Source organism: Oncorhynchus mykiss, chromosome 13, assembly GCF_013265735.2.
Source record: "Oncorhynchus mykiss isolate Arlee chromosome 13, USDA_OmykA_1.1, whole genome shotgun sequence".
NCBI classification, from domain to species: Eukaryota; Metazoa; Chordata; class Actinopteri; order Salmoniformes; family Salmonidae; genus Oncorhynchus; species Oncorhynchus mykiss.
The window spans coordinates 7,563,349-7,589,829 of record NC_048577.1 but is presented as its reverse complement, the minus strand read 5'-3'; the positions used below and the strand labels follow the sequence as shown (position 1 = coordinate 7,589,829).

General features: G+C 42.5%; 2 protein-coding genes and 1 long non-coding RNA gene across 3 annotated transcripts in view; all 3 read left to right on the top strand.

Annotated features, from left to right (window-relative positions):
- The window catches only part of LOC118938521, a 75,501-nt gene extending 64,345 nt beyond the window's left edge, over positions 1 to 11,156 (top strand). The window contains exons 6-13 of the mRNA XM_036942567.1: positions 3,047 to 3,391; positions 3,575 to 3,793; positions 3,983 to 4,312; positions 4,428 to 4,441; positions 6,038 to 6,118; positions 6,383 to 6,475; positions 8,017 to 8,096; positions 11,153 to 11,156. Coding sequence (XP_036798462.1) covers positions 3,047 to 3,391; positions 3,575 to 3,793; positions 3,983 to 4,312; positions 4,428 to 4,441; positions 6,038 to 6,118; positions 6,383 to 6,475; positions 8,017 to 8,096; positions 11,153 to 11,156 — 1,166 coding nt within the window. The remainder of the gene's footprint in view (positions 1 to 3,046; positions 3,392 to 3,574; positions 3,794 to 3,982; positions 4,313 to 4,427; positions 4,442 to 6,037; positions 6,119 to 6,382; positions 6,476 to 8,016; positions 8,097 to 11,152) is intronic.
- Positions 11,157 to 21,888: 10,732 nt separating this feature from the next.
- On the top strand, positions 21,889 to 22,883 carry LOC118938178. The gene is made up of 2 exons (XR_005035430.1): positions 21,889 to 22,476; positions 22,751 to 22,883. It is a non-coding gene; the product is annotated as an uncharacterized LOC118938178 (long non-coding RNA).
- A 2,113-nt stretch (positions 22,884 to 24,996) lies between these two features.
- The window catches only part of LOC118938177 (B-cell receptor CD22-like), a 34,771-nt gene continuing 33,286 nt past the window's right edge, over positions 24,997 to 26,481 (top strand). The window contains exon 1 of the mRNA XM_036940091.1: positions 24,997 to 25,256. Coding sequence (XP_036795986.1) covers positions 25,016 to 25,256 — 241 coding nt within the window. The 5' untranslated portion in view covers positions 24,997 to 25,015. The remainder of the gene's footprint in view (positions 25,257 to 26,481) is intronic.

Below are 26,481 nucleotides of genomic sequence, written 5' to 3'. Positions count from 1 at the left end.
AAGTAGTCAGTGTTGTGTTTCACCATTCTATCTGATGTAATGTCAGTTTGTAATGTTGTTATTAGCCCAACATTATTGAGGACATTATTATTAGGATGGTGCAGTAACGTTGAGATGCCAGTAGGAGGAGCTCTAGTCTAGAACACTGGAACCTTCAGTACCACACTGATACAGCTGATGAGGAGAGTAAATTGAATGTGTTTGTAGAATAGAATGAATGACATCATGGAACTGACCAAATGTAAATGGAACTTTGACCTGCTCCATGTAGAACTCAGAGGGACAAGACAACACATTCTAAGATATTATAAACATTCCATATAGAATAGTCAACATATTGTTAACATGGTTCTGTATTTAAATAAAAGTGGAAATGGGGGACATTTTTTCCATTATAGAAATGTAGGGCCCATTTTAATACAGTAACCTCCCTTCTCTGACATGATGTTCTGGTCGTCATGCATGTTAATGTCTTAAAGAGGAAGAAAGGACTGTTCTGCATCAGCTACTTGTGTTCTGACTACATAAATATGTATCAACCACAGAACTGACACGTACTAACAGTTCCCACTCACTACCAGTCAGTTAACTCACTGTACAAGACCTCTCCCCTTCACTTCACTCTGTAACTACTCTTGAGATCTTGAAATATAGTTTTGGGTTATTTGTTTTTAGTAATAAGTCATATACTTGAGGGTAATGTATCATTTTACTTGTTGTTATGTTATGAGATGTGTTTTGGTTGTTACATCAGGGCCAGTATTCATAAAGTGTCTCAGTGTAGGAGTGTTGATCTACATAGAGATGAGATGATTAACCAGGGTAAAAAAAGACATGCAAAATAACAATTTAACACTGCAGTGTGTGTGTGTGTGTGTGTGTGTGTGTGTGTGTGTGTGTGTGTGTGTGTGTGTGTGTGTGTGTGTGCGGGGGATTTGTACACTGCTAGACATGACCACCTTGTTAACCTGATAGCCAGCCAGGTGAGACAAGTATTCTCACCAACAGCACACATGCATAAACATTCTTGTGCAAAGGGACACCTTGTTAGCGCTGGAGAAGATGGCTGCCGTTTTATGGGATCTTAAAAACTTATTTGGGATAGGGGGCAGTATTCGGAAATTTTAATGAATGAGGTGCCCAAAGTAAACTGCCTGTTACTCAGGCCCAGAAACTAGCATATGCATATACAGTGGGGAGAATCATTATTTGATACACTGCTGATTTTGCAGGTTTTCCTACTTACAACGCATGTAGAGGTCTGTAATTTTTATCATAGTTACACTTCAACTGTGAGAGACGGAATCTAAAACAAAAAAACAGAAAATCATATTGTATGATTTATAAGTAATTCATTTGCATTTTATTGCATGACATAAGTATTTGATCACCTACCAACCAGTAAGAATTCCGGCTCTCACAGACCTGTTAGTTTTTCTTTAAGAAGCCCTCCTGTTCTCCACTCATTACCTGTATTAACTGCACCTGTTTGAACTCAATCAAACAGACTCCAACCTCTCCACAATGGCCAAGACCAGAGAGTCTTGTGGTGGTGAGTTGTGTTTAGGAGTAGTATTAACATGAGACACAGTGATGGTGGGTTGTGTTTAGGAGTAGTATTAACATGAGACACAGTGATGGTGGGTTGTGTTTAGGAGTAGTATTAACATGAGACACAGTGATGGTGGGTTGCGTTTAGGAGTAGTATTAACATGAGACCACCTGGAAAAATGGCTACCTCAGTATTTTACGCAAGATTTTCTGCGGGAGACACCATGTGACCACTACATATGGTCCCTTACGGCCATTCTTCAATGGAAATGCCTAAAAAGACGCCGCAATGTTGTAGACACCTGGGGGAATACGTGAAAAACGTAAGTTCATTCGTAGCTCATTCACAGCCATATAAGGAGTCATTGGCATGAGGCGGTTTCAAAAAATGTGGCACTTCCTGGTTGGATTTTTTTCTTGGTTTCGCCTGTAACATCAGTTCTGTGGCACTCACAGACAATATCTTTGCAGTTTTGGAAACGTCAGAGTGTTTTCTTTCCAAAGCTGTAAATTATATGCATAGTAGAGCACTCTGTAAGTACTCTTGACAATATCTTGAAATATAGTTTTTGGTTATTTGTTTTTAGTCATAAGTCAAATACTTGAGGGTAATGTATCATTTGTGTGTGTGTGAGAGAGAGAAAAAGAGAGTGAGAGAGTGAAAGTCACTGGCTGTTTAGCCTCACAGCTTGAGGATAGGTGCTATCATTGAACCTGGTGGTCATTCTTTAGGCTGCTGTACAGCTTGATGGACCGTAGAGGATTGAACATTTATCCTCCTATATTTGGAGTTCTGAGAATAAAACAGCTTCAGAACATTCAGAAATATGTGTTTACAGTTCTACAGATCTGTTCAATAGGTGATTGTTGTTGTTGTTGTTTACAATGATGATGATGACTAATGTATATATTAGGAATTTATTTTTGCATCATGTCAGATTAAATAGACAGATGTAGACAGACATGCAACACATCACACACATTACATACATAGTGCAGTAGACTTACAGACAGACAGTATTCACATAGACAACCATATAGCACAATACAACACAACACAACATGAGCCTGGTTCATTTTCAGTAATGAGGCCCTGTACCCTATTTACAGTTTAAACTTCTATGTATCAGGTGGAGTTATTCACCAGCTATAGAGTGAGTTGTTGTTTATGTTTCTAAGACTGCAGGGTGGGAGATGCAACAATGGCCTTGAGAACAGCAGGAAGTGTGTTGGTGGTCTTTCTCTGGTCTGTGACAGGTATGGTCTCATTCATAACTTATATGGTTGTCAATCTACAGACATGTGTATTACATTTGCTTGTGTTCTGTTAGGCATCTCCACTTCACTTTAAATAGTTATGTTTTACACCTCACTGAGTGATGATTATCTGTGGTTTCCAATATGGCAACAAAGTGTGGACAAACCCTACCTTCAGTGTGAGCCAGAATACCTTGTCCTAATTCTGATACCATTGTGATGTCTAACTGTGTTTCAGTGGTACTGGGTCAGAATGGCTGGAGTGTTACATACACCACTCAGAGTATCTGTACCTTGAAGGGGTCATCAGTGGATCTGTTCTGCTCTTACACATATCCCAGAGGTACAGTCACAACAACACTCTGGTTCACTAAAATGGAGGCTGGTAAAGAACCTAAAGATCTAGGTCAGAACCCAGAGTATGCAGGTCGTCTGGAGTATCATGGGGTTAAGAAGAAAGACTGCACCCTGACAATCACAGACCTGAGAGAGAGAGACTCAGCTACGTACAAGTTCAGATTATTAACAGATCAAGAAGGAGGGAAATATTCTGGAAGTCCTGGAGTCACTCTGTCTGTAACAGGTACAGTAACATGCTTTATACTGCTAGTCTGTTCAATTAATATCTACTGTCCATTTAGGTCTAGAAATTGGATTTGTAAATATGAAACAGATTTGAGAATTAAATGAGTTTGAGAATGTCTTGCATCATGTGATTAAACAAGACAATAAGTGATTCAGGGTTTAATGCTGTGATCTACTCCAGCTCTGCAGGTGAAGATAACTTCTAAAACTTTGCAAAATTGGGTGACACTGACCTGTAGCACCACCTGTACTCTGACTGACAACCCCACCTACATCTGGTACAAGAACGGACACAAAGTAAAGGAGGACACCTCCAGCCTGTACTCAGACTACTTTAGTGATGCAGACAGTTACTCCTGTGCTGTAAAAGGCCACGAGGATCTCCACTCTCCTGCAGTGTGTGAGTATGGATTTAACTCAGTTTTTAGTATAACTTTTCAAGTAGAACTTTCTGTCTGCTAAACAGTCCTCACAGTTATCTAACCAAACTGCAACACAATACCAGATGGCATAACTATTCTGGATTACTGCAGCTCATGATTCTACTGTGTAAATGTATAAGTACTGCCCTCTTGTCATTATGTTTCAGGTGTTCAGGGTCAGAGCTGCAACAGAGTGACTTACACCAAGAGGAGAATCTGTGTCTTGAAGGGGTCAACAGTGGACATATCCTGTACTGTTGGTTATTATTCCACCACATCATCATTCTGGTTTAGAAGTGATAAGTCGACCCCTGAAGACCTAACCACAGACCCAGGGTATGCAGGTCGTGTGGAGTACACTGGAACATACAGAGGTCCCTTCACCCTGAGAATCACAGATCTGAGAGAGGAGGACTCAGCTGAGTATCGCTTCACTTTTAAAACAAACAACTTTGACTGGGGTCATAGTTTCCCAGGAACAACTCTGTCTATCACAGGTAATAAATACTATCCTGTATGATACAACTGTAAATCATATTGAATTACAGGAGAAAATACATTAACCATCCTGTTAACACAGAGGTGTATGTGGTTTTATACATATTGTTTCAGGTCTGCAGGTGAAGGTGACTCCTGCTGCAGAGGGACAGAAGACACTGACCTGTATCACCACCTGTACTCTGACTGACAACCCCACCTACATCTGGTACAAGAACGGACAACGTCTAGAGGAGCCCACTTCCCAACAATACTCTAGTAATACCCTAGTAGTGTTGGGTCATTCTGCAGACAGTTACTCCTGTACTGTAGAACACCATGAGGACCTCCACTCTCCTGCAGTGTGTAAGTATGAATTAAAAAACTATTCTACTTAGAAAGTATCAATCATTTATTATCAATGAGAAGAGTATTGCTGCTTTATCTATACATATTCATCATTACATAGAAATTACAGACAATGTCATAGATGTATGCATGTCTATAGTTAGAATGTTCAGTACATCAGACACTTGAAGAATAGTTTAGTAGACACTCTAGTCATAAAGTATCTCCAAATGTATTATTGTTCATGTTTTGTGTAAGTGATAGTTTTAGATCGTTCTCTGAGTTTAGATATGATTTATTTTAGACATGACGTCATTTGAGGTAGTATACTACAATCCTGACCCTCTGACATATTCTCCTTTACTAGATGCTCCAAAGAACATCTCCGTGTCAGTCAGTCCCTCTGGTGACATAGTGGAGGGCAGTTCAGTGACTCTGACCTGCAGCAGTGATGCCAACCCACCTGTGGACAAATACACCTGGTACAAGAAGAACGTAACCTCACCAAAAGCATCAGGACAGAGTTACAGCATCACTAACATCCTCTCTGAGGACAGAGGAGAATATTACTGTGAGGCCCAGAATGGAAGAGGATCTATGAACTCTACAGCTCTGATGATCATTGTAGCAGGTAAAGTTACATCTTCAAAACTTCAATACAAAATGATGTTCAATAAGAAATGATGTTTCAAGGTAATCTTCTTCTAGTTTGCCTCATTACACTTTGGTTTATAACTATACATAGGCTTCTATATACAAGTATTGCATTAATGTCCTGTATTGCTGTATATTCATTTTCACTTCATAATAACATGTCCTCATGTCATCCATTTCATCTATTAGGGAAACAGACCTCAGTTTTGACTGCAGCTGTAGGAATCATAGTGGTTGTTCTAGTTCTCATCTGTCTCTCTGGACTCATGTGGTTCAGGTGAGTAAAGAAGGAAAACTGATATTTGTATTATTCTTTCACCTTAGCACTCTGATTTGTTACTAACTTAATTCATTCATAAATTTATTTATTGGCCCAACTCCCTTAACTGCTAAACTGTATTAGTAACACATCATCTTCCACTAGAGGTCAGTAGAGAGCAGAACTCACTCTGTCCATCTTTACAGGAGATTCACAGGAGGAAGTGATGCGACAACAGACACACAGGTGATTATATCGGTTATCAGTTACACCAGGCCCCCCCCCCCCCCCCCCCCGTGTAGTGTTAGGGCACAAAACAAAACGTGCACCCAGGGGGGGTCCAGCTCTGAGTTTGGGAAACCCTGAGTTACAACTAATTTACTGTGTCACTACAGTCTCTTTCATACTATTTTCATTGTTTTCTCTCTCTCTCTCTCTCTCTCTCTCTCTCTCTCTCTCTCTCTCTCTCTCTCTCTCTCCACAGAGTGTCCGTCCTGACTGTAACAGTGACACGTACACAGGTCTGAACATGAGGACCATGTCCCCTGACTATGACACTCTGGCAGTAAGTCTCTCATAATACATTTTGATTGTTTGTGAGTGTGTGTGTGTTTTATACAGGACTTGAATGTGTTTAGAGAAAATTATGGAAAGTTGTGTTTCAAAGAACACATGCATTTCCTCTCTCTCCCCCTCTCCTACTCTCTCTTTCCCTCTCTATATATATCTTTCCCTCTCTTTCCCCCTCTCCTACTCTCTCTATATCTTTCCCTCTCTATATATATCTTTCCCTCTCTCTTTCTCACTCTCTCTCTCTTCCTGTCCACAGAGTGTCAATCCTGACCCTAACAGTGACCCCAACAGTGACATGTACACACCTCTGAACATGAAGACCAGGTCACCAGAGTATGACACCCTGGCAGTAGTGTGTTTGTGTGTGTGTGTGTGTCCATAAACATTTTAGTGGGAGTGTAAATTGCTAACTCAGTATCTTCTTTCAGAATGTGAGGGGACCCTCCCACTTAAGAGAACCACCACAGATCCTGGACTGAAGAAAAGTACCTCAGAACATCAAATGAAGAGAACCACCACAGATTCTGGACTGAAGAGAACCACCACAGATCCTGGACTGAAGAAAAGTACCTCAGAACATCAAATGAAGAGAACCACCACAGATTCTGGACTGAAGAGAACCACCACAGATCCTGGACTGAAGAAAAGTACCTCAGAACATCAAATGAAGAGAACCACCACAGATTCTGGACTGAAGAGAATCACCACAGATCCTGGACTGAAGAGAACCACTACAGATCCTAGACTGAAGAGAACCACCACAGATCCTGGACTGAAGAGAACCACCACAGATCCTGGACTGAAGAGAACCACCACAGATCCTGGACTGAAGAGAACCACCACAGATCCTGGACTGAAGAGAACCACCACAGATTCTGGACTGAAGAGAATCACCACAGATCCTGGACTGAAGAGAACCACTACAGATCCTAGACTGAAGAGAACCACCACAGATCCTGGACTGAAGAGAACCACCACAGATCCTGGACTGAAGAGAACCACCACAGATCCTGGACTGAAGAGAACCACCACAGATCCTGGACTGAAGAGAACCACCACAGAAGCTGGACTGAAGAGCTACGGTTCCAATCCAAAGCCAGGCCTCACTCCTCTATTCTCTAGCAACCATATCTAGATGGTTTTCCAGACCATGAACTTTAACTTTTGAGTAAATGTTGGAATATATGTTTTATTTTCTTATTCTGATAATTATGTATATTGATGATAAATGGGATGGGTTATGATTCTGCTTTTTTTCAATGGGATTTTCCCATTTCCATATTTTTTCTTGTGTACCAATCTGTTTCCTATCTATAGTTTACGATTATATTCCTGATATTTTTCTATGGAATTTTGCAAATGAGGGATTTATAACATCAATAGTCCTACTTTCCTCAGCAACTAATATGGATCATATTGACAACAGCTTTTTAATATTTTTTGCTTTTGGGTCGATTCTCCTGATGTGTTTAATGATGATTTACTTTGTATTGCTGTCAGACATTATTCCACATTATTTATTTTATATTTTATAATACTATATATATATATATTTTTAAATGTAATCAGTTCATTACATACATTTAAACATTTGCATTTTTTTACATTTTATATTAATTATCATTTTATATTACGTAATAATATATTGTTCAGTGTCATGATATCACGTGTTTTGTCATCACATTTTTCATTATTACCTATTTTATATATGTTAAATACGTGTTTACCTTTTCAGTTTTTACAGTTTAGTGTCAATACAGTAGAAGCATCATGTTGTAAATAAGATCAACATTTAAGACAATAAATACACAGATTATTTGATCAACTAATAATACATTGATTCATAACTATTTCCACTCAGCTCTTGTTTCTTGTATTTCTGCCTATTAGACACATGATGGCGACATTGAATCATTTAACCATGAGTGGCTCGGCCAGCGTCTCCTCAACTCAGTCCTGGGGACCCCAAGGTGTGAACGTTTTGGTTTTTGCCCAAGGACTACACAGCTGATTCAAATAATAAAATCTTACTGTCGAGTTGATTACTCAAACACAGAGGCAGTGTTACTTAGTTGTCTTATTAACCTCAGAAATATGATTTATAGTCACTGAAATTACCCTAGTTTAACCCTGTGTATGTTGCTCCAGTGAAGGGTATTCAGCTGTATAAGCACAGCCAGTATTTATTTTCACTAAAACAGCTTTTTTGCAATGAATGTCTACAGTAGCCTCAACAGCACTCTGCAGGGTAGCACCATGTAACCGGAGGACAGCTAGTTTTCATCCTCCTCTGGGTACAATGACTTCAGTACAGAACCTAGGAGGCTCATGGTTCTCAAACCCTTCCATAGACTTACAAAGTAATTATGACAACTTCCGGACGATGTCCTCCAACCCATCAAAGCTCATGCAGCATGAACTGACATGTTGTCCGACCAATCAAAGTATTAGATATGTAATCTAGTTCTGAAAGCATAAGATACAGCCAGCTCTCACTATAGTGCATAACACGTGGTGAGTAGTTGACTCAAAGATAATGTCAATAGTTGAACAGTTTTGAAAAATATGTATTTCTTTAAAAATGAAGGAGAAGCAAGAGAGAGTGGGAGAGAGCTAGCAAACTCTACTTTGATTTTTGCTTTCACTTTCACTTACTTAGCCAGCATCTAATATAGCTAGCTAGTTTAGTTACTCAAATAACCGTCTCAAACAGAGAGGGATGGTATGTTAACTAGCTGGCTACGGCTATCCTCTTCCAAGCCAAGGTAAGCTTTACGTTTTATTCATTTATTGCCACCTGGTCCCACCGGTGTAACTGCTACACTGCTTGCTGACTGTACACTGTACTGCATGATTGTAGCGTGTTTACTAACATATTAGTTCTAGTAGCTATGTTGTCAATACGTTAGCTAATATGGTAACAACGATTTAGGCTGTGTGTAGCGTTAGCAGTCATGATATGAAGGTTTGGCTTGGAAAGGTTTTCTTCTCCTGCTCACAGACAGCTGATGAGGAGTATAGTGCAGAGATGTAAAGAAGGAATTCTACAATGGGCAATGTGATCATGCTGTTTGTATGTGTCTGCTTTGAAAGTGAACTGTGTTTGAATGTGATCAGAGGTGTATTCATTCCACCGATTCTGTTGAAAAACGTTGTTTTTTTTATGAAAGCAAACGGAACGAAATTGGATAAACATACCTGAACTTGACCAAGAGAAAGTCTTGTTTGCAACTGTCGGCCTAATGATTACATCCTAGATCAGCTAGATGCAGACCAGAGTGTACAAGGTGGTACTGAATGTGTCACTGTCTGTCACCTTGATTACTCTGTTTCTGTTGACCTGTGCACCTACGTTGTAGCCTTTCTAGCTAGGTTGTAGCAACCTCATGATGGCTATAGGGAACATTAGAATATCATGATATGTAGTAGCTATAATATATCCGTGTTACATTGAACTGGGCGAATGGAATATGAATGACAGTCATCCAAAATGCTGTGATAGAAATAAGGCCTTGCTCATAAAACACGTGTCCTCCCTCATCTTACATGTGTCTGTCTGTCTGTGTCTCTCCATCTCCCCACGCCATAGTATAGAAAGGCTGCAGTACCAGACCCAACCACAGGGGGAATAGTATATACAGACTGCACAACCAGACACCATCACAGGGAGCATAGCCATTATTAGAGGAGTTTGTTTTCTGATTTGACCAAAACACTACAACAATGAAGAAATACATGCTGTACATCTAACATTTATTGTGATGTTTAGCTACAATGTTTCCTGATGGAGGACCTCTCCTCCCCTCAGGACTCCAGTGGTGGACCTCTCCTCCCCTCAGGACTCCAGTGGTGGACCTCTCCTCTACCCTCAGGACTCCAGTGGTGGACCTCTCCTCTCCTCAGGACTGCAGTGGTGGACCTCTCCTCCCCTCAGGACTCCAGTGGTGGACCTCTCCTCTACCCTCAGGACTCCAGTGGTGGACCTCTCCTCTCCTCAGGACTCCAGTGGTGGACCTCTCCTCCCCTCAGGACTCCAGTGGTGGACCTCTCCTCTCCTCAGGACTCCAGTGGTGGACCTCTCCTCCCCTCAGGATTCCAGTGGTGGACCTCTCCTCCCCTCATGACTCCAGTGGTGGACCTCTCCTCTCCCCTCAGGACTCCAGTGGTGGACCTCTCCTCCCCTCAGGACTCCAGTGGTGGACCTCTCCTCCTCCCAGGACTCCAGTGGTGGACCTCTCCTCCCCTCAGGACTCCAGTGGTGGACCTCTCCTCTACCCTCAGGACTCCAGTGGTGGACCTCTCCTCTACCCTCAGGACTCCAGTGGTGGACCTCTCCTCTCCTCAGGACTCCAGTGGTGGACCTCTCCTCTCCCCTCAGGACTCCAGTGGTGGACCTCTCCTCCCCTCAGGACTCCAGTGGTGGACCTCTCCTCTCCCCTCAGGACTCCAGTGGTGGACCTCTCCTCTCCCCTCAGGACTCCAGTGGTGGACCTCTCCTCCCCTCATGACTCCAGTAGTGGACCTCTCCTCTCCCCTCAGGACTCCAGTGGTGGACCTCTCCTCTCCTCAGGACTCCAGTGGTGGACCTCTCCTCTCCCCTCAGGACTCCAGTGGTGGACCTCTCCTCCCCTCAGGATTCCAGTGGTGGACCTCTCCTCTCCCCTCAGGACTCCAGTGGTGGACCTCTCCTCTCCCCTCAGGACTCCAGTGGTGGACCTCTCCTCCCCTCATGACTCCAGTAGTGGACCTCTCCTCTCCCCTCAGGACTCCAGTGGTGGACCTCTCCTCCCCTCAGGACTCCAGTGGTGGACCTCTCCTCTCCCCCCAGGACTCCAGTGGTGGACCTCTCCTCCCCTCATGACTCCAGTGGGTGAGTATGTTTATTTCTGGTTATTCCACAGTATACATTTCTACAGTTATAGGTTCTATAGGCCGTCTCAAATAGCACCCTGTTCCTACATTCCTTGTATTTTGACTGTGGTCACCTCCATCCCTTCCTCTCCTCCTTCTACATTGTGTGCTGTAGGTGAGGGGAGATATAATTAGAATGTAGAACTCTGATACTCTCTATGTTCTGTACTGTAGGTGTGGGGAGATAGAGAGTATCAAAGTTCTACATTCTAATACTATGTTCTCTACTGTAAATGTAAATCTCCCTCGGCCTGAGCTGTGAAACATGGAAATGACATCATCATTAGAAGTTGAAGGGATCTTTGCCCAGTGAACCTCCTCTATGATGACCATGTTGTAGACACTAAGGGGGATGACATCTGTTGTTATCATGGGTTTTACTGTGTATGTATGGTCATGTGACTGGACATGTGACCCATTGTGATGTCATTGTGAGACTCAGTGCCAGCCTGATGCCATAGGGTGCCTAGTAATTGCCCCTACAGGGGATAAATAAATGTTATTTTTGAATTGAATTACAGTTGAATATGGGGCATGTTCCAGGCAGACTATATTGCAGTCACCTGCCTGCTCTCACAAACATTAGTCCTTCTCCTTTTTTACCTAAAGGGGTACTATAATTCAAAATCAAATAGCTAAATGATCCATGGTATGACCACCTTAAAACAATTCCATATGTCAACTAGTAGAATAACCCTCCCGTCCCCGTCCACTGACGGCTCAGACTTCTAGATATTCAGAATCCCAGTGTCAGAGGGAGTCCAGTGCCTAAACACACAAATCAAATTGTATTTGAAACATGCGCCGAATACAACAGGTAGACCTTACTGTGAAATGGTTATTAAATGCTTATTAAGCAACAATGCAGTTTTTTATGTAAGGAATATTCCTTTTTTTTAATTATAAAAATTGTAAATAAAACTAAAACTAAATCACAATAAAATAACAATAAACAATTTCATGAAATATTATTCAATGTAAATGTTTTTTAAACATGCATCACTCAGACACAATAAAGCATAATAATCCCAGACAGACAGACAGACAGACAGACTTAGTTATATGGATGTCAGGGTTCACTTTGGGCCCGTTGTTCTGAAGATCAGTGAGCTGAAGACATCTCTTTCACACAAGAACACAGTGGAAATACAGAGCAGCTTGCCTTGGACTTGGCATAATGACAGCTCACTGTTGTCTGTTGTTTCTAGCTAGTTAATGTTGATAGCTAAAAGTAGGCTCACTAACTAGCTCACTAGTTAACTATGGGGTCTTGCTGTAATTCAGTGGCAGCACATCATATTGTTCACAATCCAGTCCATTCAGAGTAGCTGTGTGATGCAGAGAAATGCTAGTTTATTTAGGAAAAATTTTCATGTAGCTAACAAGCTAGCTGAGCTCACTTGTTCGCTCAATTCAAATGTCAGTTCAACATAAGTCCCAATATCACAGTATTTTTATGTTTGCGCCTGGTTAGTTCTCTATACATTTTACATTTTCAAATGTTATTTTACCTTCTATTTTGTATATTTCCATCAGACTAGTAGGGACATATGAAGCCTGGAGTCTGCAGTAATGATGAGATGTCAGTAGGGAGAGCTCTAGTCTAGAACACTGGTACCAAAGATACTCCCCTTTCATCTGTTCTGGAACCTTCAGTACCAGCTGATGAACAGTGATGGGAATGGGTCACATTTTGTCTCTTGTAAAACATGAAGGTCCACTCCTCATATAAAGAAATGCAACTACAGTATTCTGACTTTAGACCATTTTCTATTTTGATACAGTAACATCCCTTATGTGACATGTTGTTGCTGCATGTTAATGACCTGACTAGACTACTCGATAAGTGTCAACCACAGAACTCACACATAGGCTATGTCTGCTTCTACTAATACTTACAGTAGACTCCTTCTTGTTTCCACACAGTGACAGTAAGTTGACTGACTGTTCAAGACCTCTCCTCTTCACTTCACTCTGTAAGTACACTTGACAATATCTTGAAATATAGTTTTAGTTTTGATGTTTTTAGCCAAACATCACATGACTTCCTGTATCTTTGTACTTGTTGGTTTATTTTGAACTGTGTTTTGGTTGTTACATCAGGGCCTGTATTCATAAAGTGTCTCAGATGGTCCATATAATTATGATCTAAAAGGCTAAACTGATCCCAGATCAGCTATCCTACTCTGATACACTTTGTGAATACTGACCCTGGACTGTGGTTTCATGTGTTTAGTTTAGATCAGTTTATTCATTTACATGTTTAAAACATGATCAGTAGAGTTTACCAGTAACACCCAGATCTCCATTCAATGTTCACTGTTCAACAGTTTAACAGTGTACGTTTAACAGGGTCAAGTATAACTGTGTGTGTGTGCGTGTCTGTGTGAGTGAGTGAGTGTAAATTTATTTTTACATATTAATCTGATTGTTGGATACAGAGTCATGACCAAAATTATTAGCACCCTTGTCAAATACAGAGATATATTGTATGCTATAAAAAGATGGGATGTACATTGTACATGTGGTTTCACATAAAGACTTGTGCATGCTGTTTTAAGAGCTCTGAGAGCAACACATTTTGAAAATGGCCGAAAGCGTGACAGTAAGAGCGATTAAGTGGATTCTTCATAAGAGCTTTAGGAGTAGTATTAACATGAGACACAGTGATGGTGGGTTGTGTTTAGGAGTAGTATTAACATGAGACAGTGATGGTGGGTTGTGTTTAGGAGTAGTAATAACATGAGACACAGTGATGGTGTGTTGTGTTTAGGAGTAGTATTAACATGAGACACAGTGATGGTGGGTTGTGTTTAGGAGTAGTATTAACATGAGACACAGTGATGGTGGGTTGTGTTTAGGAGTAGTATTAACATGAGACACAGTGATGGTGGGTTGTGTTTAGGAGTAGTATGAACATGAGACACAGTGATGGTGGGTTGTGTTTAGGAGTAGGATTAACATGAGACACAGTGATGGTGGGTTGTGTTTAGGAGTAGTATTAACATGAGACACAGTGATGGTGGGTTGTGTTTAGGAGTAGGATTAACATGAGACACAGTGATGGTGGGTTGTGTTTAGGAGTAGTATTAACATGAGACACAGTGATGGTGGGTTGTGTTTAGGAGTAGGATTAACATGAGACACAGTGATGGTGGGTTGAAATGCTGACTAACGTGTCGGGTCCTTTCCTTTTTTTTTGTTGAAGCACCTTGTCAGCGATAACAGCCTTGAGTCTTCTTGGGTATGATACAACAAGCTTAGCAAACTTGAATTTGGGGAGTTTCTCTCATTCTTCTCTACAGATCCTCTATAGCTCTGTCAGGTTGGATGGGGAGCATCGCTGCACAGCTATTTTCAGGTCTCTCCAGAGATGTTCGATCGGGATTGTCCTGCCTCTGGCTGGGCCACTGAAGGACATTCAGAGACTTGTCCCGAAGCCACTCCTGCGTTGTCTTGGCTGTGTGCTTAGGGTCGTTGTCCTGTTGAGAGGTCCTGAGCGCTCTGGAGCAGGTTTTCATCAAGGATCTCTCTCTGCTTTTTTGATCTTTCCCTCAATCCTGACTGATCTCCCAGTCCCTGCAGCTGAAAAACATCCCCACACCATTATGCTGCCACCACCATGCTTCATCGTAGGGATGTGCCAGGTAACCTCCAGACGTGACACTTGGCTATTGAGGCCAAAGAGTTCCATCTTGGTTTCATCAGACCAGAGAATCTCATTTAGGTGCCTTTTGGCAAAGTTCAAGCAGGCTGTCATATGGCTTCCATCTGGCCACTCTACAATAAAGGCCTGATTGGTGGAGTGCTGCAGAGATGGTTGTCCATCTGGAAGGTTCTCCCATCTCCACAGAGGAACACTGGAGCTCTGTCAGAGTGACCATCGAGTTCTTGGTCACCTACCTGACCAAGGCCCTTCTCCTCCGATTGCTCCGTTCTTCCATTTAAGAATGATGGAGGCCACTGTGTTCTTGGGGACTTTCATACTGCAGACATGTTTTGTACCCTTCCCCAAATCTTTGCCTAGACCCAATCCTGTCTCAGAGCTCTACAGACAATTCCTTCGACGTCATGGCTTGTTTTTTTCTCTGACATGCATAGTCAACTGTGGGACCTTATATAGACAGGAATTTACCACAGGTGGACTCCAATCACATTTTAAGGACGATCAATGGAAACATGATACACCTGAGCTCAATTTCGAATCTCATAACAAAGGTTATGAATACTTGTGTATACTTGAATACTTGTGCTTTGTCTTTATGGTGTATCCTGTGTAGAATGATGAATGAGGGAAATAGTTTATTTATTCCATTTTAGAATAAGGATGTAATGTAACAAAATGTTGAAATTGTTAAAGGGTCTGAATACTTACACTGTATAAATGTTTTGAGGGAAATAGTGACACAAGGAATAAATACAGAGAGAATAACGAATATCAATAACGAGTAAAAATAACTGTTTCACAGTACAGAGTCGATGTGCAGGGGTACGAGGTAATTGAGGTATTTGTGTACATACATATAAGGGAAAGGGGGATACCTAGTCAGTTGCACAACTGAATGCATTCAACTGAAATGTATCTTCTACATTTAATTCAACCCCTCTGAATCAGAGAGGTGCGTGGGGCTGTATTAATGGACGTAATCAATGCCCGGGAGCAGTTGTTGTTGTGGGTTAACTGCCTTGCCCGAGGGCAGAACTGCAGAATTTACTGCTTTTGCCAGTTCAGGAAGTCAAAACAGCAACCTTTACTGGCCCTTTACGCTCTTAACCGCTAGGCTACCTGCTGCCCCATAGGGAGGGGTAAAGTGACTAGGCATCAAGCCAGAAAATAGACTAAGTGAGCATAGAAGTAATTTACTGTAGCTCGTCTGGTGGACCTGTGTAACTGGGCAGCTCGCGGCTGGATTTCCCTTTGTAATCCATGATAGTTTGCAAGCCCAGCCACAAGTTTCTCGCTTCAGAGCCAGCATAGTAGGATTCAGCCTTAGTCCTGTATTGACGCGTTTCCGGTTTGATTGCTCATCTAGATGTGGTCTCAGAATTTCTTTATGCGTCCGGATTAGTGTCCCGTTCCTTGAAAGCGGAAGCTCTAGCCTTTAAATCAAATCAAAATCAAAATCAAATCAAATCAAATGTATTTATATAGCCCTTCGTACATCAGCTGATATCTCAAAGTGCTGTACAGAAACCCAGCCTAAAACCCCAAACAGCAAGCAATGCAGGTGTAGAAGCACGGTGGCTAGGAAAAACTCCCTAGAAAGGCCAAAACCTAGGAAGAAACCTAGAGAGGAAGCAGGCTATGTGGGGTGGCCAGTCCTCTTCTGGCTGTGCCGGTGGAGATTATAACAGAACATGGCCAAGATGTTCAAATGTTCATAAATGACCAGCATGGTTAAATAATAATAAGGCAGAACGGTTGAAACTGGAGCAGCAGCACGGTCAGGTGGACTGGGGACAGTAAGGAGTCATCATGTCAGGTAGTCCTGGGGCATGGTCCTAGGGCTCAGGTACTCCGAGAGAGAGAAAGAAAGAGAGAAGGAGAGAATTAGAGAACGCACACTTAGATTCACACAGGACACCGAATAGGACAGGAGAAGTACTCCAGATATAACAAACTGACCCTAGCCCCCCGACACATAAACTACTGCAGCATAAATACTGGAGGCTGAGACAGGAGGGGTCAGGAGACACTGTGGCCCCATCCGAGGACACCCCCGGACAGGGCCAAACAGGAAGGATATAACCCCACCCACTTTGCCAAAGCACAGCCCCCACACCACTAGAGGGATATCTTCAACCACCAACTTACCATCCTGAGACAAGGCTGAGTATAGCCCACAAAGATCTCCGCCATGGCACAACCCAAGGGGGGGGCGCCAACCCAGACAGGATGACCACATCAGTGAATCAACCCACTCAGGTGACGCACCCCTTCCAGGGACGGCTAGAGAGAGCCCCAGTAAGCCAGTGACTCAGCCCCTGTAATAGGGTTAGAGGCAGAGAATCCCAGTGGAAAGAGGGGAACTGGCCAGGCAGAGACATCAAGGGCGGTTCGTTGCTCCAGAGCCTTTCCGTTCACCTTCCCACTCCTGGGCCAGACTACACTCAATCATATGACCCACTGAAGAGATGAGTCTTCAGTAAAGACTTAAAGGTTGAGACCGAGTTTGTGTCTCTGACATGGGTAGGCAGACCGTTCCATAAAAATGGAGCTCTATAATAGGAGAAAGCCCTGCCTCCAGCTGTTTGCTTAGAAATTCTAGGGACAATTAGGAGGCCTGCGTCTTGTGACCGTAGCGTACGTGTAGGTATGTACGGCAGGACCAAATCAGAGAGATAGGTAGGAGCAAGCCCATGTAATGCTTTGTAGGTTAGCAGTAAAACCTTGAAATCAGCCCTTGCTTTGACAGGAAGCCAGTGTAGAGAGGCTAGCACTGTAGTAATATGATAATTTTTTTTTAGCTCTGTGCAGATGTTGCCTGTAATCCATGGCTTCTGGTTGGTACGTCTGTAAGTCACTGTGGTGACAATGTCGGCGATGCACTTATTAATGATGCGGTGAAAGACGTGGTCAATTCCTTAATGTTATTGGATGAATCCCGGAACATATTCTAGTCTGTGCAACAAGTGAAACAGTCCTGTCCCGTATTGAGCGTGTCTCTGGTAGGTCCTGTTTGAGTATTAGCTTGTAGGCAGGAAGCAGGAGGACAAAGGTATGGTCTGATTTGCCAAAGAGAGGGCAAGGGAGGGCCTTTTATTCATGTGTAGAGTATAGGTGAACTAGAGTTTTGTTCCTCCTAGTTGGACAGGTGAGGATCCAAAAGTGTTCTTTGGCTGTCCCCATAGGAGCACCCTTTTTGGTTCTATGTAGAATTATTTTTGGTTCCAGGTAGAACCTTTTTGTGTTCCATGTAGAACCCTCTGTGGAAAGGGTTCTACATGGAACCCAAAAGTGTTCTATCTGGAAACAAAAACAGTTCTTCAAAGTGTTCTCCTATGTGGAGAACCAAATAACCCTTTTAGGTTCTAGATAGCACCATTTGTTTTCTAAGAGTGTAGACAAATCAGCAAGATGTAAATCCACGTTCAGCCACGACTCTGAGAAACATATATTACAGTTATTCAGGTCCCGTTGACAGGATAGCCTCGAGCTCATCCAGTTTGTTGGTCTATTTATTGGTCTATTTGATCACCGACGTAATCTCGTCAGGATGCCTGCTCGCTTGACTCTCGGCTGCCGGGGATCAGGGTTGCCGGGTATCAGGGTCTGGTCCGGAGTAAGTTGCAGACTCGTTGAAGTTGAAATTTTAGTCCAAATCAAGATTAGTGATCACTGTTGTGATGTTTAGAAGCTGTAGGCCAAAGGAAATGTGTCACTACTTCCACCGAAGTCGGTCCCTCTCCTTGTTCGGGCGGCGTTCGGTGGTCGACGTCACCAGCCTTCTAGCCATCACCTATCCACTTTTCATTTTCCGTTACTTTTGTCCTTGTCTTACACACCTGGTTTCACTCCCTCAATTACTTGTTCATTATTTAACCCTCTGTCCCCCATGTTTGTTAGTGAGTGATTGTTTGTTGTATTTACGGTCCGTATTGTGGGCTAGGTATTATTGACTATTTTTAAGTCTTGAGTAAAATGACGTGTATTATTTATCTCTGCTGTCCTGCACCTGACTCCTCTGCACCAGCTACACCCAGACCTATTACAACATGATGGCAGAGACATTAAGAACAAAAAAAAGTTAAGACCAGCATAAAAAACACAAATTAGCATCCACTGCAGCACCATCTCCTTCTATCACCAGCCTCCTCTGCTGTACATAAGGGCCAACATTGTAACATAATATGATGTTACATATCATGGCTAATCATGGCTAATACTACTATAGACATCAGTGTTTGTGTGCTTAAATGTGAATTGGTCAAGTACTAGCCAGTGTTGTGTTTCATTAGTTTGTTATGTTGTTATTGACCCAAAATGTTTGAGGACATTATTATTAGGTACCAGTACTAAACACAACGACCAACAGTGGTTGTGTGTGTGTGTGTGTGTGGTTTTACTATCCTTGTGTGGACCAGAAGTCCTCACAAGGACAGAAAATCAAGGAAAAGTTGGACAAGTGGGTACATTTCACAGGTCCACACAAGGAAAAAGGCTATTTTTGTTTGAGGGTTAATTATGAGTTAGATTTAGGTTTAGGGGTGAGGATTAAGATTAGGGTTAGTGGTTAAGGTTAGGGTTAGGGTTAGGTTTAGGGGTTAGGGTTAGGGGTTAGGGTTAGGGTTAGTGGTTAGGGTTAGGTTTATGGGTTAGGGTTAGGTTTAGGGGTTAGGGTTAGGTTTAGGGGTAAGGGTTAGGGTTAGGTTTAGGGGTTAGGGTTAGGGTTAGGTTTAGGGGTTAGGGTTAGGGTTAGGTTTAGGGGTTAGGTTTAGGGGTTAGGGTCAGGGTTAGGTTTAGGGGTTAGGGTTTGAGGACTGTTTGAGGACATTATTATTAGGTACCAGTACTAAACACAAAGACCAACAGTGGTTGTGTGTGTGTGTGTGGTTTTACTATCCTTGGACCAGAAGTCCTCACAAGGACAGAAAATCAAGGAAAAGTTGGACAAGTGGGTACATTTCACAGGTCCACACAAGGAAAAAGGCTATTTTTGTTTGAGGGTTAATTTTCGACTTAGACTTAGGTTTAGGGGTTAGGATTAAGATTAGAGTTAGTGGTTAGGTAAAACATATTTTGAATGGGAATAACTGTTTTGGTCCAGGACAGTAACACAACATTTTGTCTGTGTTTGTCATTAGTTTACTCCAATTAGAGGAGAGGAGGTAGGGTAAGGGGAACATAATAAAGATTCAGATTGTTTAATAGACACATGCACAGGGTTGCAGGTGTAATTGCAGGGTACAGTGAACATCTTAGGCTTCGAGCTCCAACATGCAGGACTAGTGAAATAAAATGATGAAAAATGGAAATGAAAACAACAGAAATAGAACTAGCACTATATAGATAATAACTCTGGCAGTGATGAATAATGACCATTGGGGTGGAGGCAGAGTAAAGACTGTAGAGGGGGTGGGGTGGAATGACCATAGGGGGAGCAGCAGCATGATCATTGAGTGGAAAATATATTTACAAAAAATATATATAAAAACTGAAACGGCCTCTCACTGTCAACTGCGTTTATTTTCAGCAAACTTAACATGTGTAAATGTTTCTATGAAGAAATAACTGAGACATAGACTGACCAAGTTCCACAGATATGTGACGAACAGAAAGGGCATAATGTCACCCTGAACAAACGGGGGTGGGGGGTGGGGGGGGGGTTCAAAATCAAAAGTAACTCTCAGTATCTGGTGTGGCCACCAGCTGCATTAAGTACTGCAGTGCATCTCCTCCACATGGACTGCACCAGATTGGCCAGATCTTGCTGTGAGATTTTACCTCACTCTACCACCAAGGCACCTGCAAGTTCCCAGACATTTCTGGTGGGAATGGCCCTAGCCCTCACCCGCCGATCCAACAGTTCCCAGACGTGCTCATTGGGATTGAGATCCGGGCTCTTCGCTGGCCATGGCAGAACACTGACATTCCTGTCTTGCAGGAAATCACACAAAGAAAGAGCAGTATTGCTGGTGGCATTGTCATGCTGGAGGGTCATGTCAGGACGAGCCTGCAGGAAGGGTACCACATGAGGGAGGAGGATGTCTTCCCTGTAACGCACAGCTTTGAGATTGCCTGCAATGACAACAAGCTCAGTCCAATGATGCTGTGACACACCACCCCAGACCATGACGGACCCTCCACCTCCAAATCGATCCCGCTCCAGAGTACAGGCCTCGGTGTAAAGCTCAGTCCTTTGACGATGAAAGCGAATCCAACCATCACCCCTGGTGATACAAAACCGTGACTCATCAGTGAAGATATATTTTTGCCAGTCCTGTCTGGTCCAGCGACGGTGGGTTTGTGCCCATAGGCGACGCTGTTGCCGGTGATGTCTGGTTAGGACCTGCCTTACAACAGGCCTACAAGTCCTCAGTCCAGCCTCTCTCAGCCTACTGTTGTACCGATCCTGTGCAGGTGTTGTTACACGTGGTCTGCCACTGCGAGGATGATCAGAATTGGAAATGATTCAGACAATTACATTGATTGAAGCCACAATCTATCTGCAATATTGAAGCTGAACAACCCCCTTAAAAAAGTGTGTGTGTGTGTCACTTGCTGTTTATCCTCACAGATTGGTGATAGCAGCTATCATTCAACCTGGTGGTCAGTCTTTAGGCTGCTGTACTGCTTGGTGATAGCAGCTATCATTCAACCTGGTGGTCAGTCTTTAGGCTGCTATACAGCTTGGTGATAGCAGCTATCATTGAACCTGTTGGTCAGTCTTTAGGCTGCTGTACAGCTTGGTGATAGCAGCTATCATTCAACCTGGTGGTCAGTCTTTATGCTGCTGTACAGCTTGGTGATAGCAGCTATCATTGAACCTGATGGTCAGTCTTTAGTCACTTGCTGTTTATCCTCACAGCTTGGTGATAGCAGCTATCATTCAACCTGTTGGTCAGTCTTTAGGCTGCAGGACAGCTTGGTGATAGCAGCTATCATTGAACCTGTTGGTCAGTCTTTAGGCAGCTGTACAGCTTGGTGATAGCAGCTATCATTCAACCTGGTGGTCAGTCTTTAGGCTGCTGTACAGCTTGGTGATAGCAGCTATCATTCAACCTGGTGGTCAGTCTTTAGGCTGCTGTTCAGCTTGGTGATAGCAGCTATCATTCAACCTGGTGGTCAGTCTTTAGGCTGCTGTACAGCTTGGTGATAGCAGCTATCATTGAACCTGGTGGTCAGTCTTTAGGCTGCTGTACAGCTTGGTGATAGCAGCTATCATTCAACCTGGTGGTCAGTCTTTAGGCTGCTGTACAGCTTGGCGGACCGTAAAGGATGGAACATTTATCCTCCTATATTTGGGTTTCTGAGACGAAAACAGCTTCTGAATAATCAAAATATGTGTTTACAGTAATACAGATCTGTTCAATAAGAGATTGTTGTTGTTGATGATGATGATGATGATGATGATGATTACTTTACTGTATCCATTAGGAAATAGATTTTGCATCATACAGCATGTCATCTGAAATAGACAGATGTAGACAGACATGCAACACATCAGACACATTACATACATAGTGCAATAGACTTACAGACAGACAGTATTCACATAGACAACCATATAGCACAATACAACACAATATGAGCCTGGTTCATCTTCAGTAATGAGGCCCTGTACCCCATTTACAGTTTAAACTTCTATGTATCAGGTGGAGTTATTCACCAGCTATAGAGTTGTTGTTTATGTTTCTAAGACTGCAGGGTGGGAGATGCAACAATGACCTTGAGAACAGCAGGAAGTGTGTTGGTGGTCTTTCTCTGGTCTGTAGCAGGTATGGTCTCATTCTTATCTTTTAGTTGCTCTGTTTAACAATCTACAGACATTTCTAAAAGGATAAGAATCATAATGTTATTCTGGTGTGTTCTGTTAGTCTCCACTTCACTTTAAATAGTTATCTTTCACACCTCACTGAGTGATGCTTTTCTACAGTTTCCATTCACACTCAGCAACTACAGCAACAAAGTGTGAACAAACCCTACTTTCAGTGTGAGCCAAATGACCTTGGCTTAATTCTGATACCATTGTGTTGTGTGACTGTGTTTCAGTGGTACTGGGTCAGGATGGCTGGAGTGTGACATACACCACTCAGAGTATCTGTACCTTGAAGGGGTCAACAGTGGAGCTGTCCTGCTCTTACACATATCCCAGTGGTACATTCAAAACAACCTTCTGGTTCACAAAAAATGATGCTGAGGGTCCTGTAAGTCTGAGTGATGACCCAGACTACAAAGGACGTGTGACGTACCGTAAGGATAAAGAGAATGGTCACACCCTGACAATCACAGACCTGAGAGAGAGTGACTCAGCTATATACAAATTCAGATTTACAGATCAGACTGGAACATGGAGGTATACTGGTGAACCTGGAGTCACTCTTTCTGTCACAGGTACAGTTGCATTCAATATAGTTAAACAGTTGAATTCCATCTAGTTCAGGATAAATGTCTTGGTTTGTGTTTATGTCTGAATAACATAGGATCTCTTCCATCTTTGTATTTGAGTGATAAGTCAGTGATAAAGGGATTTACAGTGATATTGTTTTTTCTCCAGGTCTTCAGGTGAAGGTGACTGGTGGACATCAGGATAAGACACTGACCTGTAGCACCACCTGTACTCTGACTGACAAACCCACCTACATCTGGTACAAGAACGGACAACATCTAGATGAGAGCACCTCCCCCCAGTACAAAGACCCAGTCTCCAGTAACTATGAAGACAGTTACTCCTGTGCTGTAAAAGGCCATGAGGATCTCCACTCTCCTGCAGTGTGTGAGTGGGAATCTAAAATGGAATCTCATACAGCATGTATACAGAATTTGATTCATATCTGAAAATATCTGAAAATACTGTATAATGTACTCATGTGATTCCATTATGTTTCAGGTGTCCAGGGTCAGGACTGCAACACAGTGACTTACACCAAGAGGACAATCTGTGCCTTGAAGGGGTCAACAGTGGACATTTCCTGTACTTATGGCAGTGGTTATGATACTGTCACATCATCACTCTGGTTTAGTCCTAAACAGAGTGACAGGTGGAGGGATAAGTCGACACCTGAGGACCTAACCACAGACCCAGGGTATGCAGGTCGTGTGGAGTATGTTGGAGAGAAGGAGAGAGGTCGCTCCACCCTGAGAATCACAGATCTGAGAATCACAGATCTGAGAGAGGAGGACTCTGCTGAGTACAAGTTCATATTCAACACACAGACATCAAGATGGGGATACAGTTTCCCTGGAACAACTCTGACTGTCACAGGTAACACTGAACATATTATCATACTCATAGATGTATATTCACTGTTGGTTTCTTTATATTTTATACTCAATACTTAATGATGTTATTGTCATTGACTCTGTATTCAGACCTGCAGGTGAAGGTGACTCCTGCCACTGAGGCAGGAAAGAGGACACTGACCTGTATCACCACCTGTACTCTGACTGACAACACCACCTACATCTGGTACCAGAATGGAGACAAAGTAAAGGAGGACACTTCCAGCCTGGACTCAGACTCCTTTAGTGATGCAGACAGTTACTCCTGTGCTGTAAAAGGCTATGAGAATATCTTCTCTCCTGCAGTGTGTGAGTGTGTTTTTAAAAATAAACATCTCATACATGTTTGTTTCAGGTTGTGAGACTTATGCCAATGAATCAATTAATATGGATCATTATTCAAATTATGGTTGTCACGAATGTACACTGTTAAACTTGTTTGATTTTCTACTTTATAAACAACATCAGTGTATATCGGTAGATACTGTAATGAAAGATTTAAATAAGGTGTTATATTGTCTTCTTGTATTTCAGGCCAGAACTGTTGGAGTGTGACTTACACCCATCAGAGTATCTGTGCCTTGAAGGGGTCAACAGTGGACATATCCTGCTCTTACACATATCCCAGTTATCATGAGATCAAACAAGCTTTCTGGTTTACTAAATGGTCTGGTATGGAGGCTGAAGATCTGAGCTCAATGCCAGGTTATGAGGGTCATATAGAGTACCTTGGGGATAAGAAGATTGACTGTACCCTGAGAATCACAGACCTGAGATTGAGTGACTCTGCTGGGTACAGGTTCAGATTCATAACATCTGGAGAAAAGTTTTCTGGCTCACCTGTCTCCCTGACTGTCACAGGTAATCTGTCACACATCTCATATCTATTAGTGTAATGACCTTATTAAGGGCAGTCATACAGACACAGTAGTGTTATGTGATGGAAAAATACCAAATGTTACATTTCACATAAGAGGACATATACAGGAGGAGAATAATGATTTGATTCATTTTACTCTAGATGTTGTGTTGGAGATGGATCCTACATCTGTGTCAGAGAGGGAGAATGTCACACTGAGATGTAGAACCAAATGTACACTGGACCCCATCACAGAGTACAGTTGGTATAAGAATGGACAGCCTATACCAAACAGCAACACCTCCTCTCCTGTCTACATCCTATTCTCAGTCAGCAGTGAGGATACAGGCAGATACTCCTGTTCTGTAGAAGGACATGAGGATCTCCCCTCTGCTGAAGAGACTCTCACTGTCACATGTAAGTACATTGGGTTTAAACCTTTAGTTAACTATAATAACATTGTAGTGACAGAATTTAGCTCCATATGATACTGGAATTGATCATCTTCAGTAGGAAGGTGAATCTACAAATAATTGTGTGGAAAACTACAATTGTGGAAAATGTATATCACATTTTTAACTGACCTAATTAGTTATATTTTTAAATCCACTGTCTTTTACATCAGATGGACCAAAGGTCACCTCAGTATCAGTCAGTCCCTCTGGTGACATAGTGGAGGGCAGTTCAGTGACTCTGACCTGCAGCAGTGATGCCAACCCACCTGTGGACAAATACACCTGGTACAAGAAGAACGTAACCTCACCAAAAGCATCAGGACAGAGTTACAGCATCACTAACATCAGCTCTGAGGACAGAGGAGATTACTACTGTGAAGCTAGAAACATTAAAGGGACAGAGACTTCCATCCCTGTCCATATTAATGTCATGTGTAAGTATGTCATGTTCTGTCTATTTCTGGTGCTCTGTGAGATGACAGATTTGACACGTATGAAATATAAACACATGTACACATGGATTGTGTATTGTATATCTGTGGCAGTAGAGTAGGGGCCTGAGGTCACACACTTAAAGTGTTGTGAAATCTATTGTGAGTGTATTGTAATGTTTTAAAATTCTAGAACTGGCTTAATTTTGCTGGACCTAAAGGGGATCCATAATAAATACAAACAGATATATGTTCTAACCTCTTGACACTTAAACCCAGTAAATCCTGCAGCAGTGTTTCCCTGGGTTCCTGTGGTCTGGGTGGGGGCTGTAATGACTGCTGGAGCTCTGCTCCTCACCATCTACTGCACTCTGAAGAGGTGAGGATTTTCTAGCCAGGGTTAAATATGAAATGTATATTAACCTCCACTAGAGGTCAGAAGAGAGCATAACTCACTCTGTTCCTCTTTACAGGAGATCCACAGGAGGAAGTGATGCCACAGCAGACACACAGGTGATTAATCAGTTACACCTCCACCTTCACACCTGGTGACATTAATCTACTGTATCACGACAGTCTCTTTCACACTATTTTCACTGTTACCATGTTCTCTCTCTCTCTCTCTCTCTCTCTCTACAGAGTGTCCATCCTGACTGTACCAGTGACACTTACACAGGTCTGAAGATGAGGACCATGTCCCCTGACTACGACACTCTGGCAGTAAGTCTCTTATTATGTGTTTGTGTTTAGAGAAAA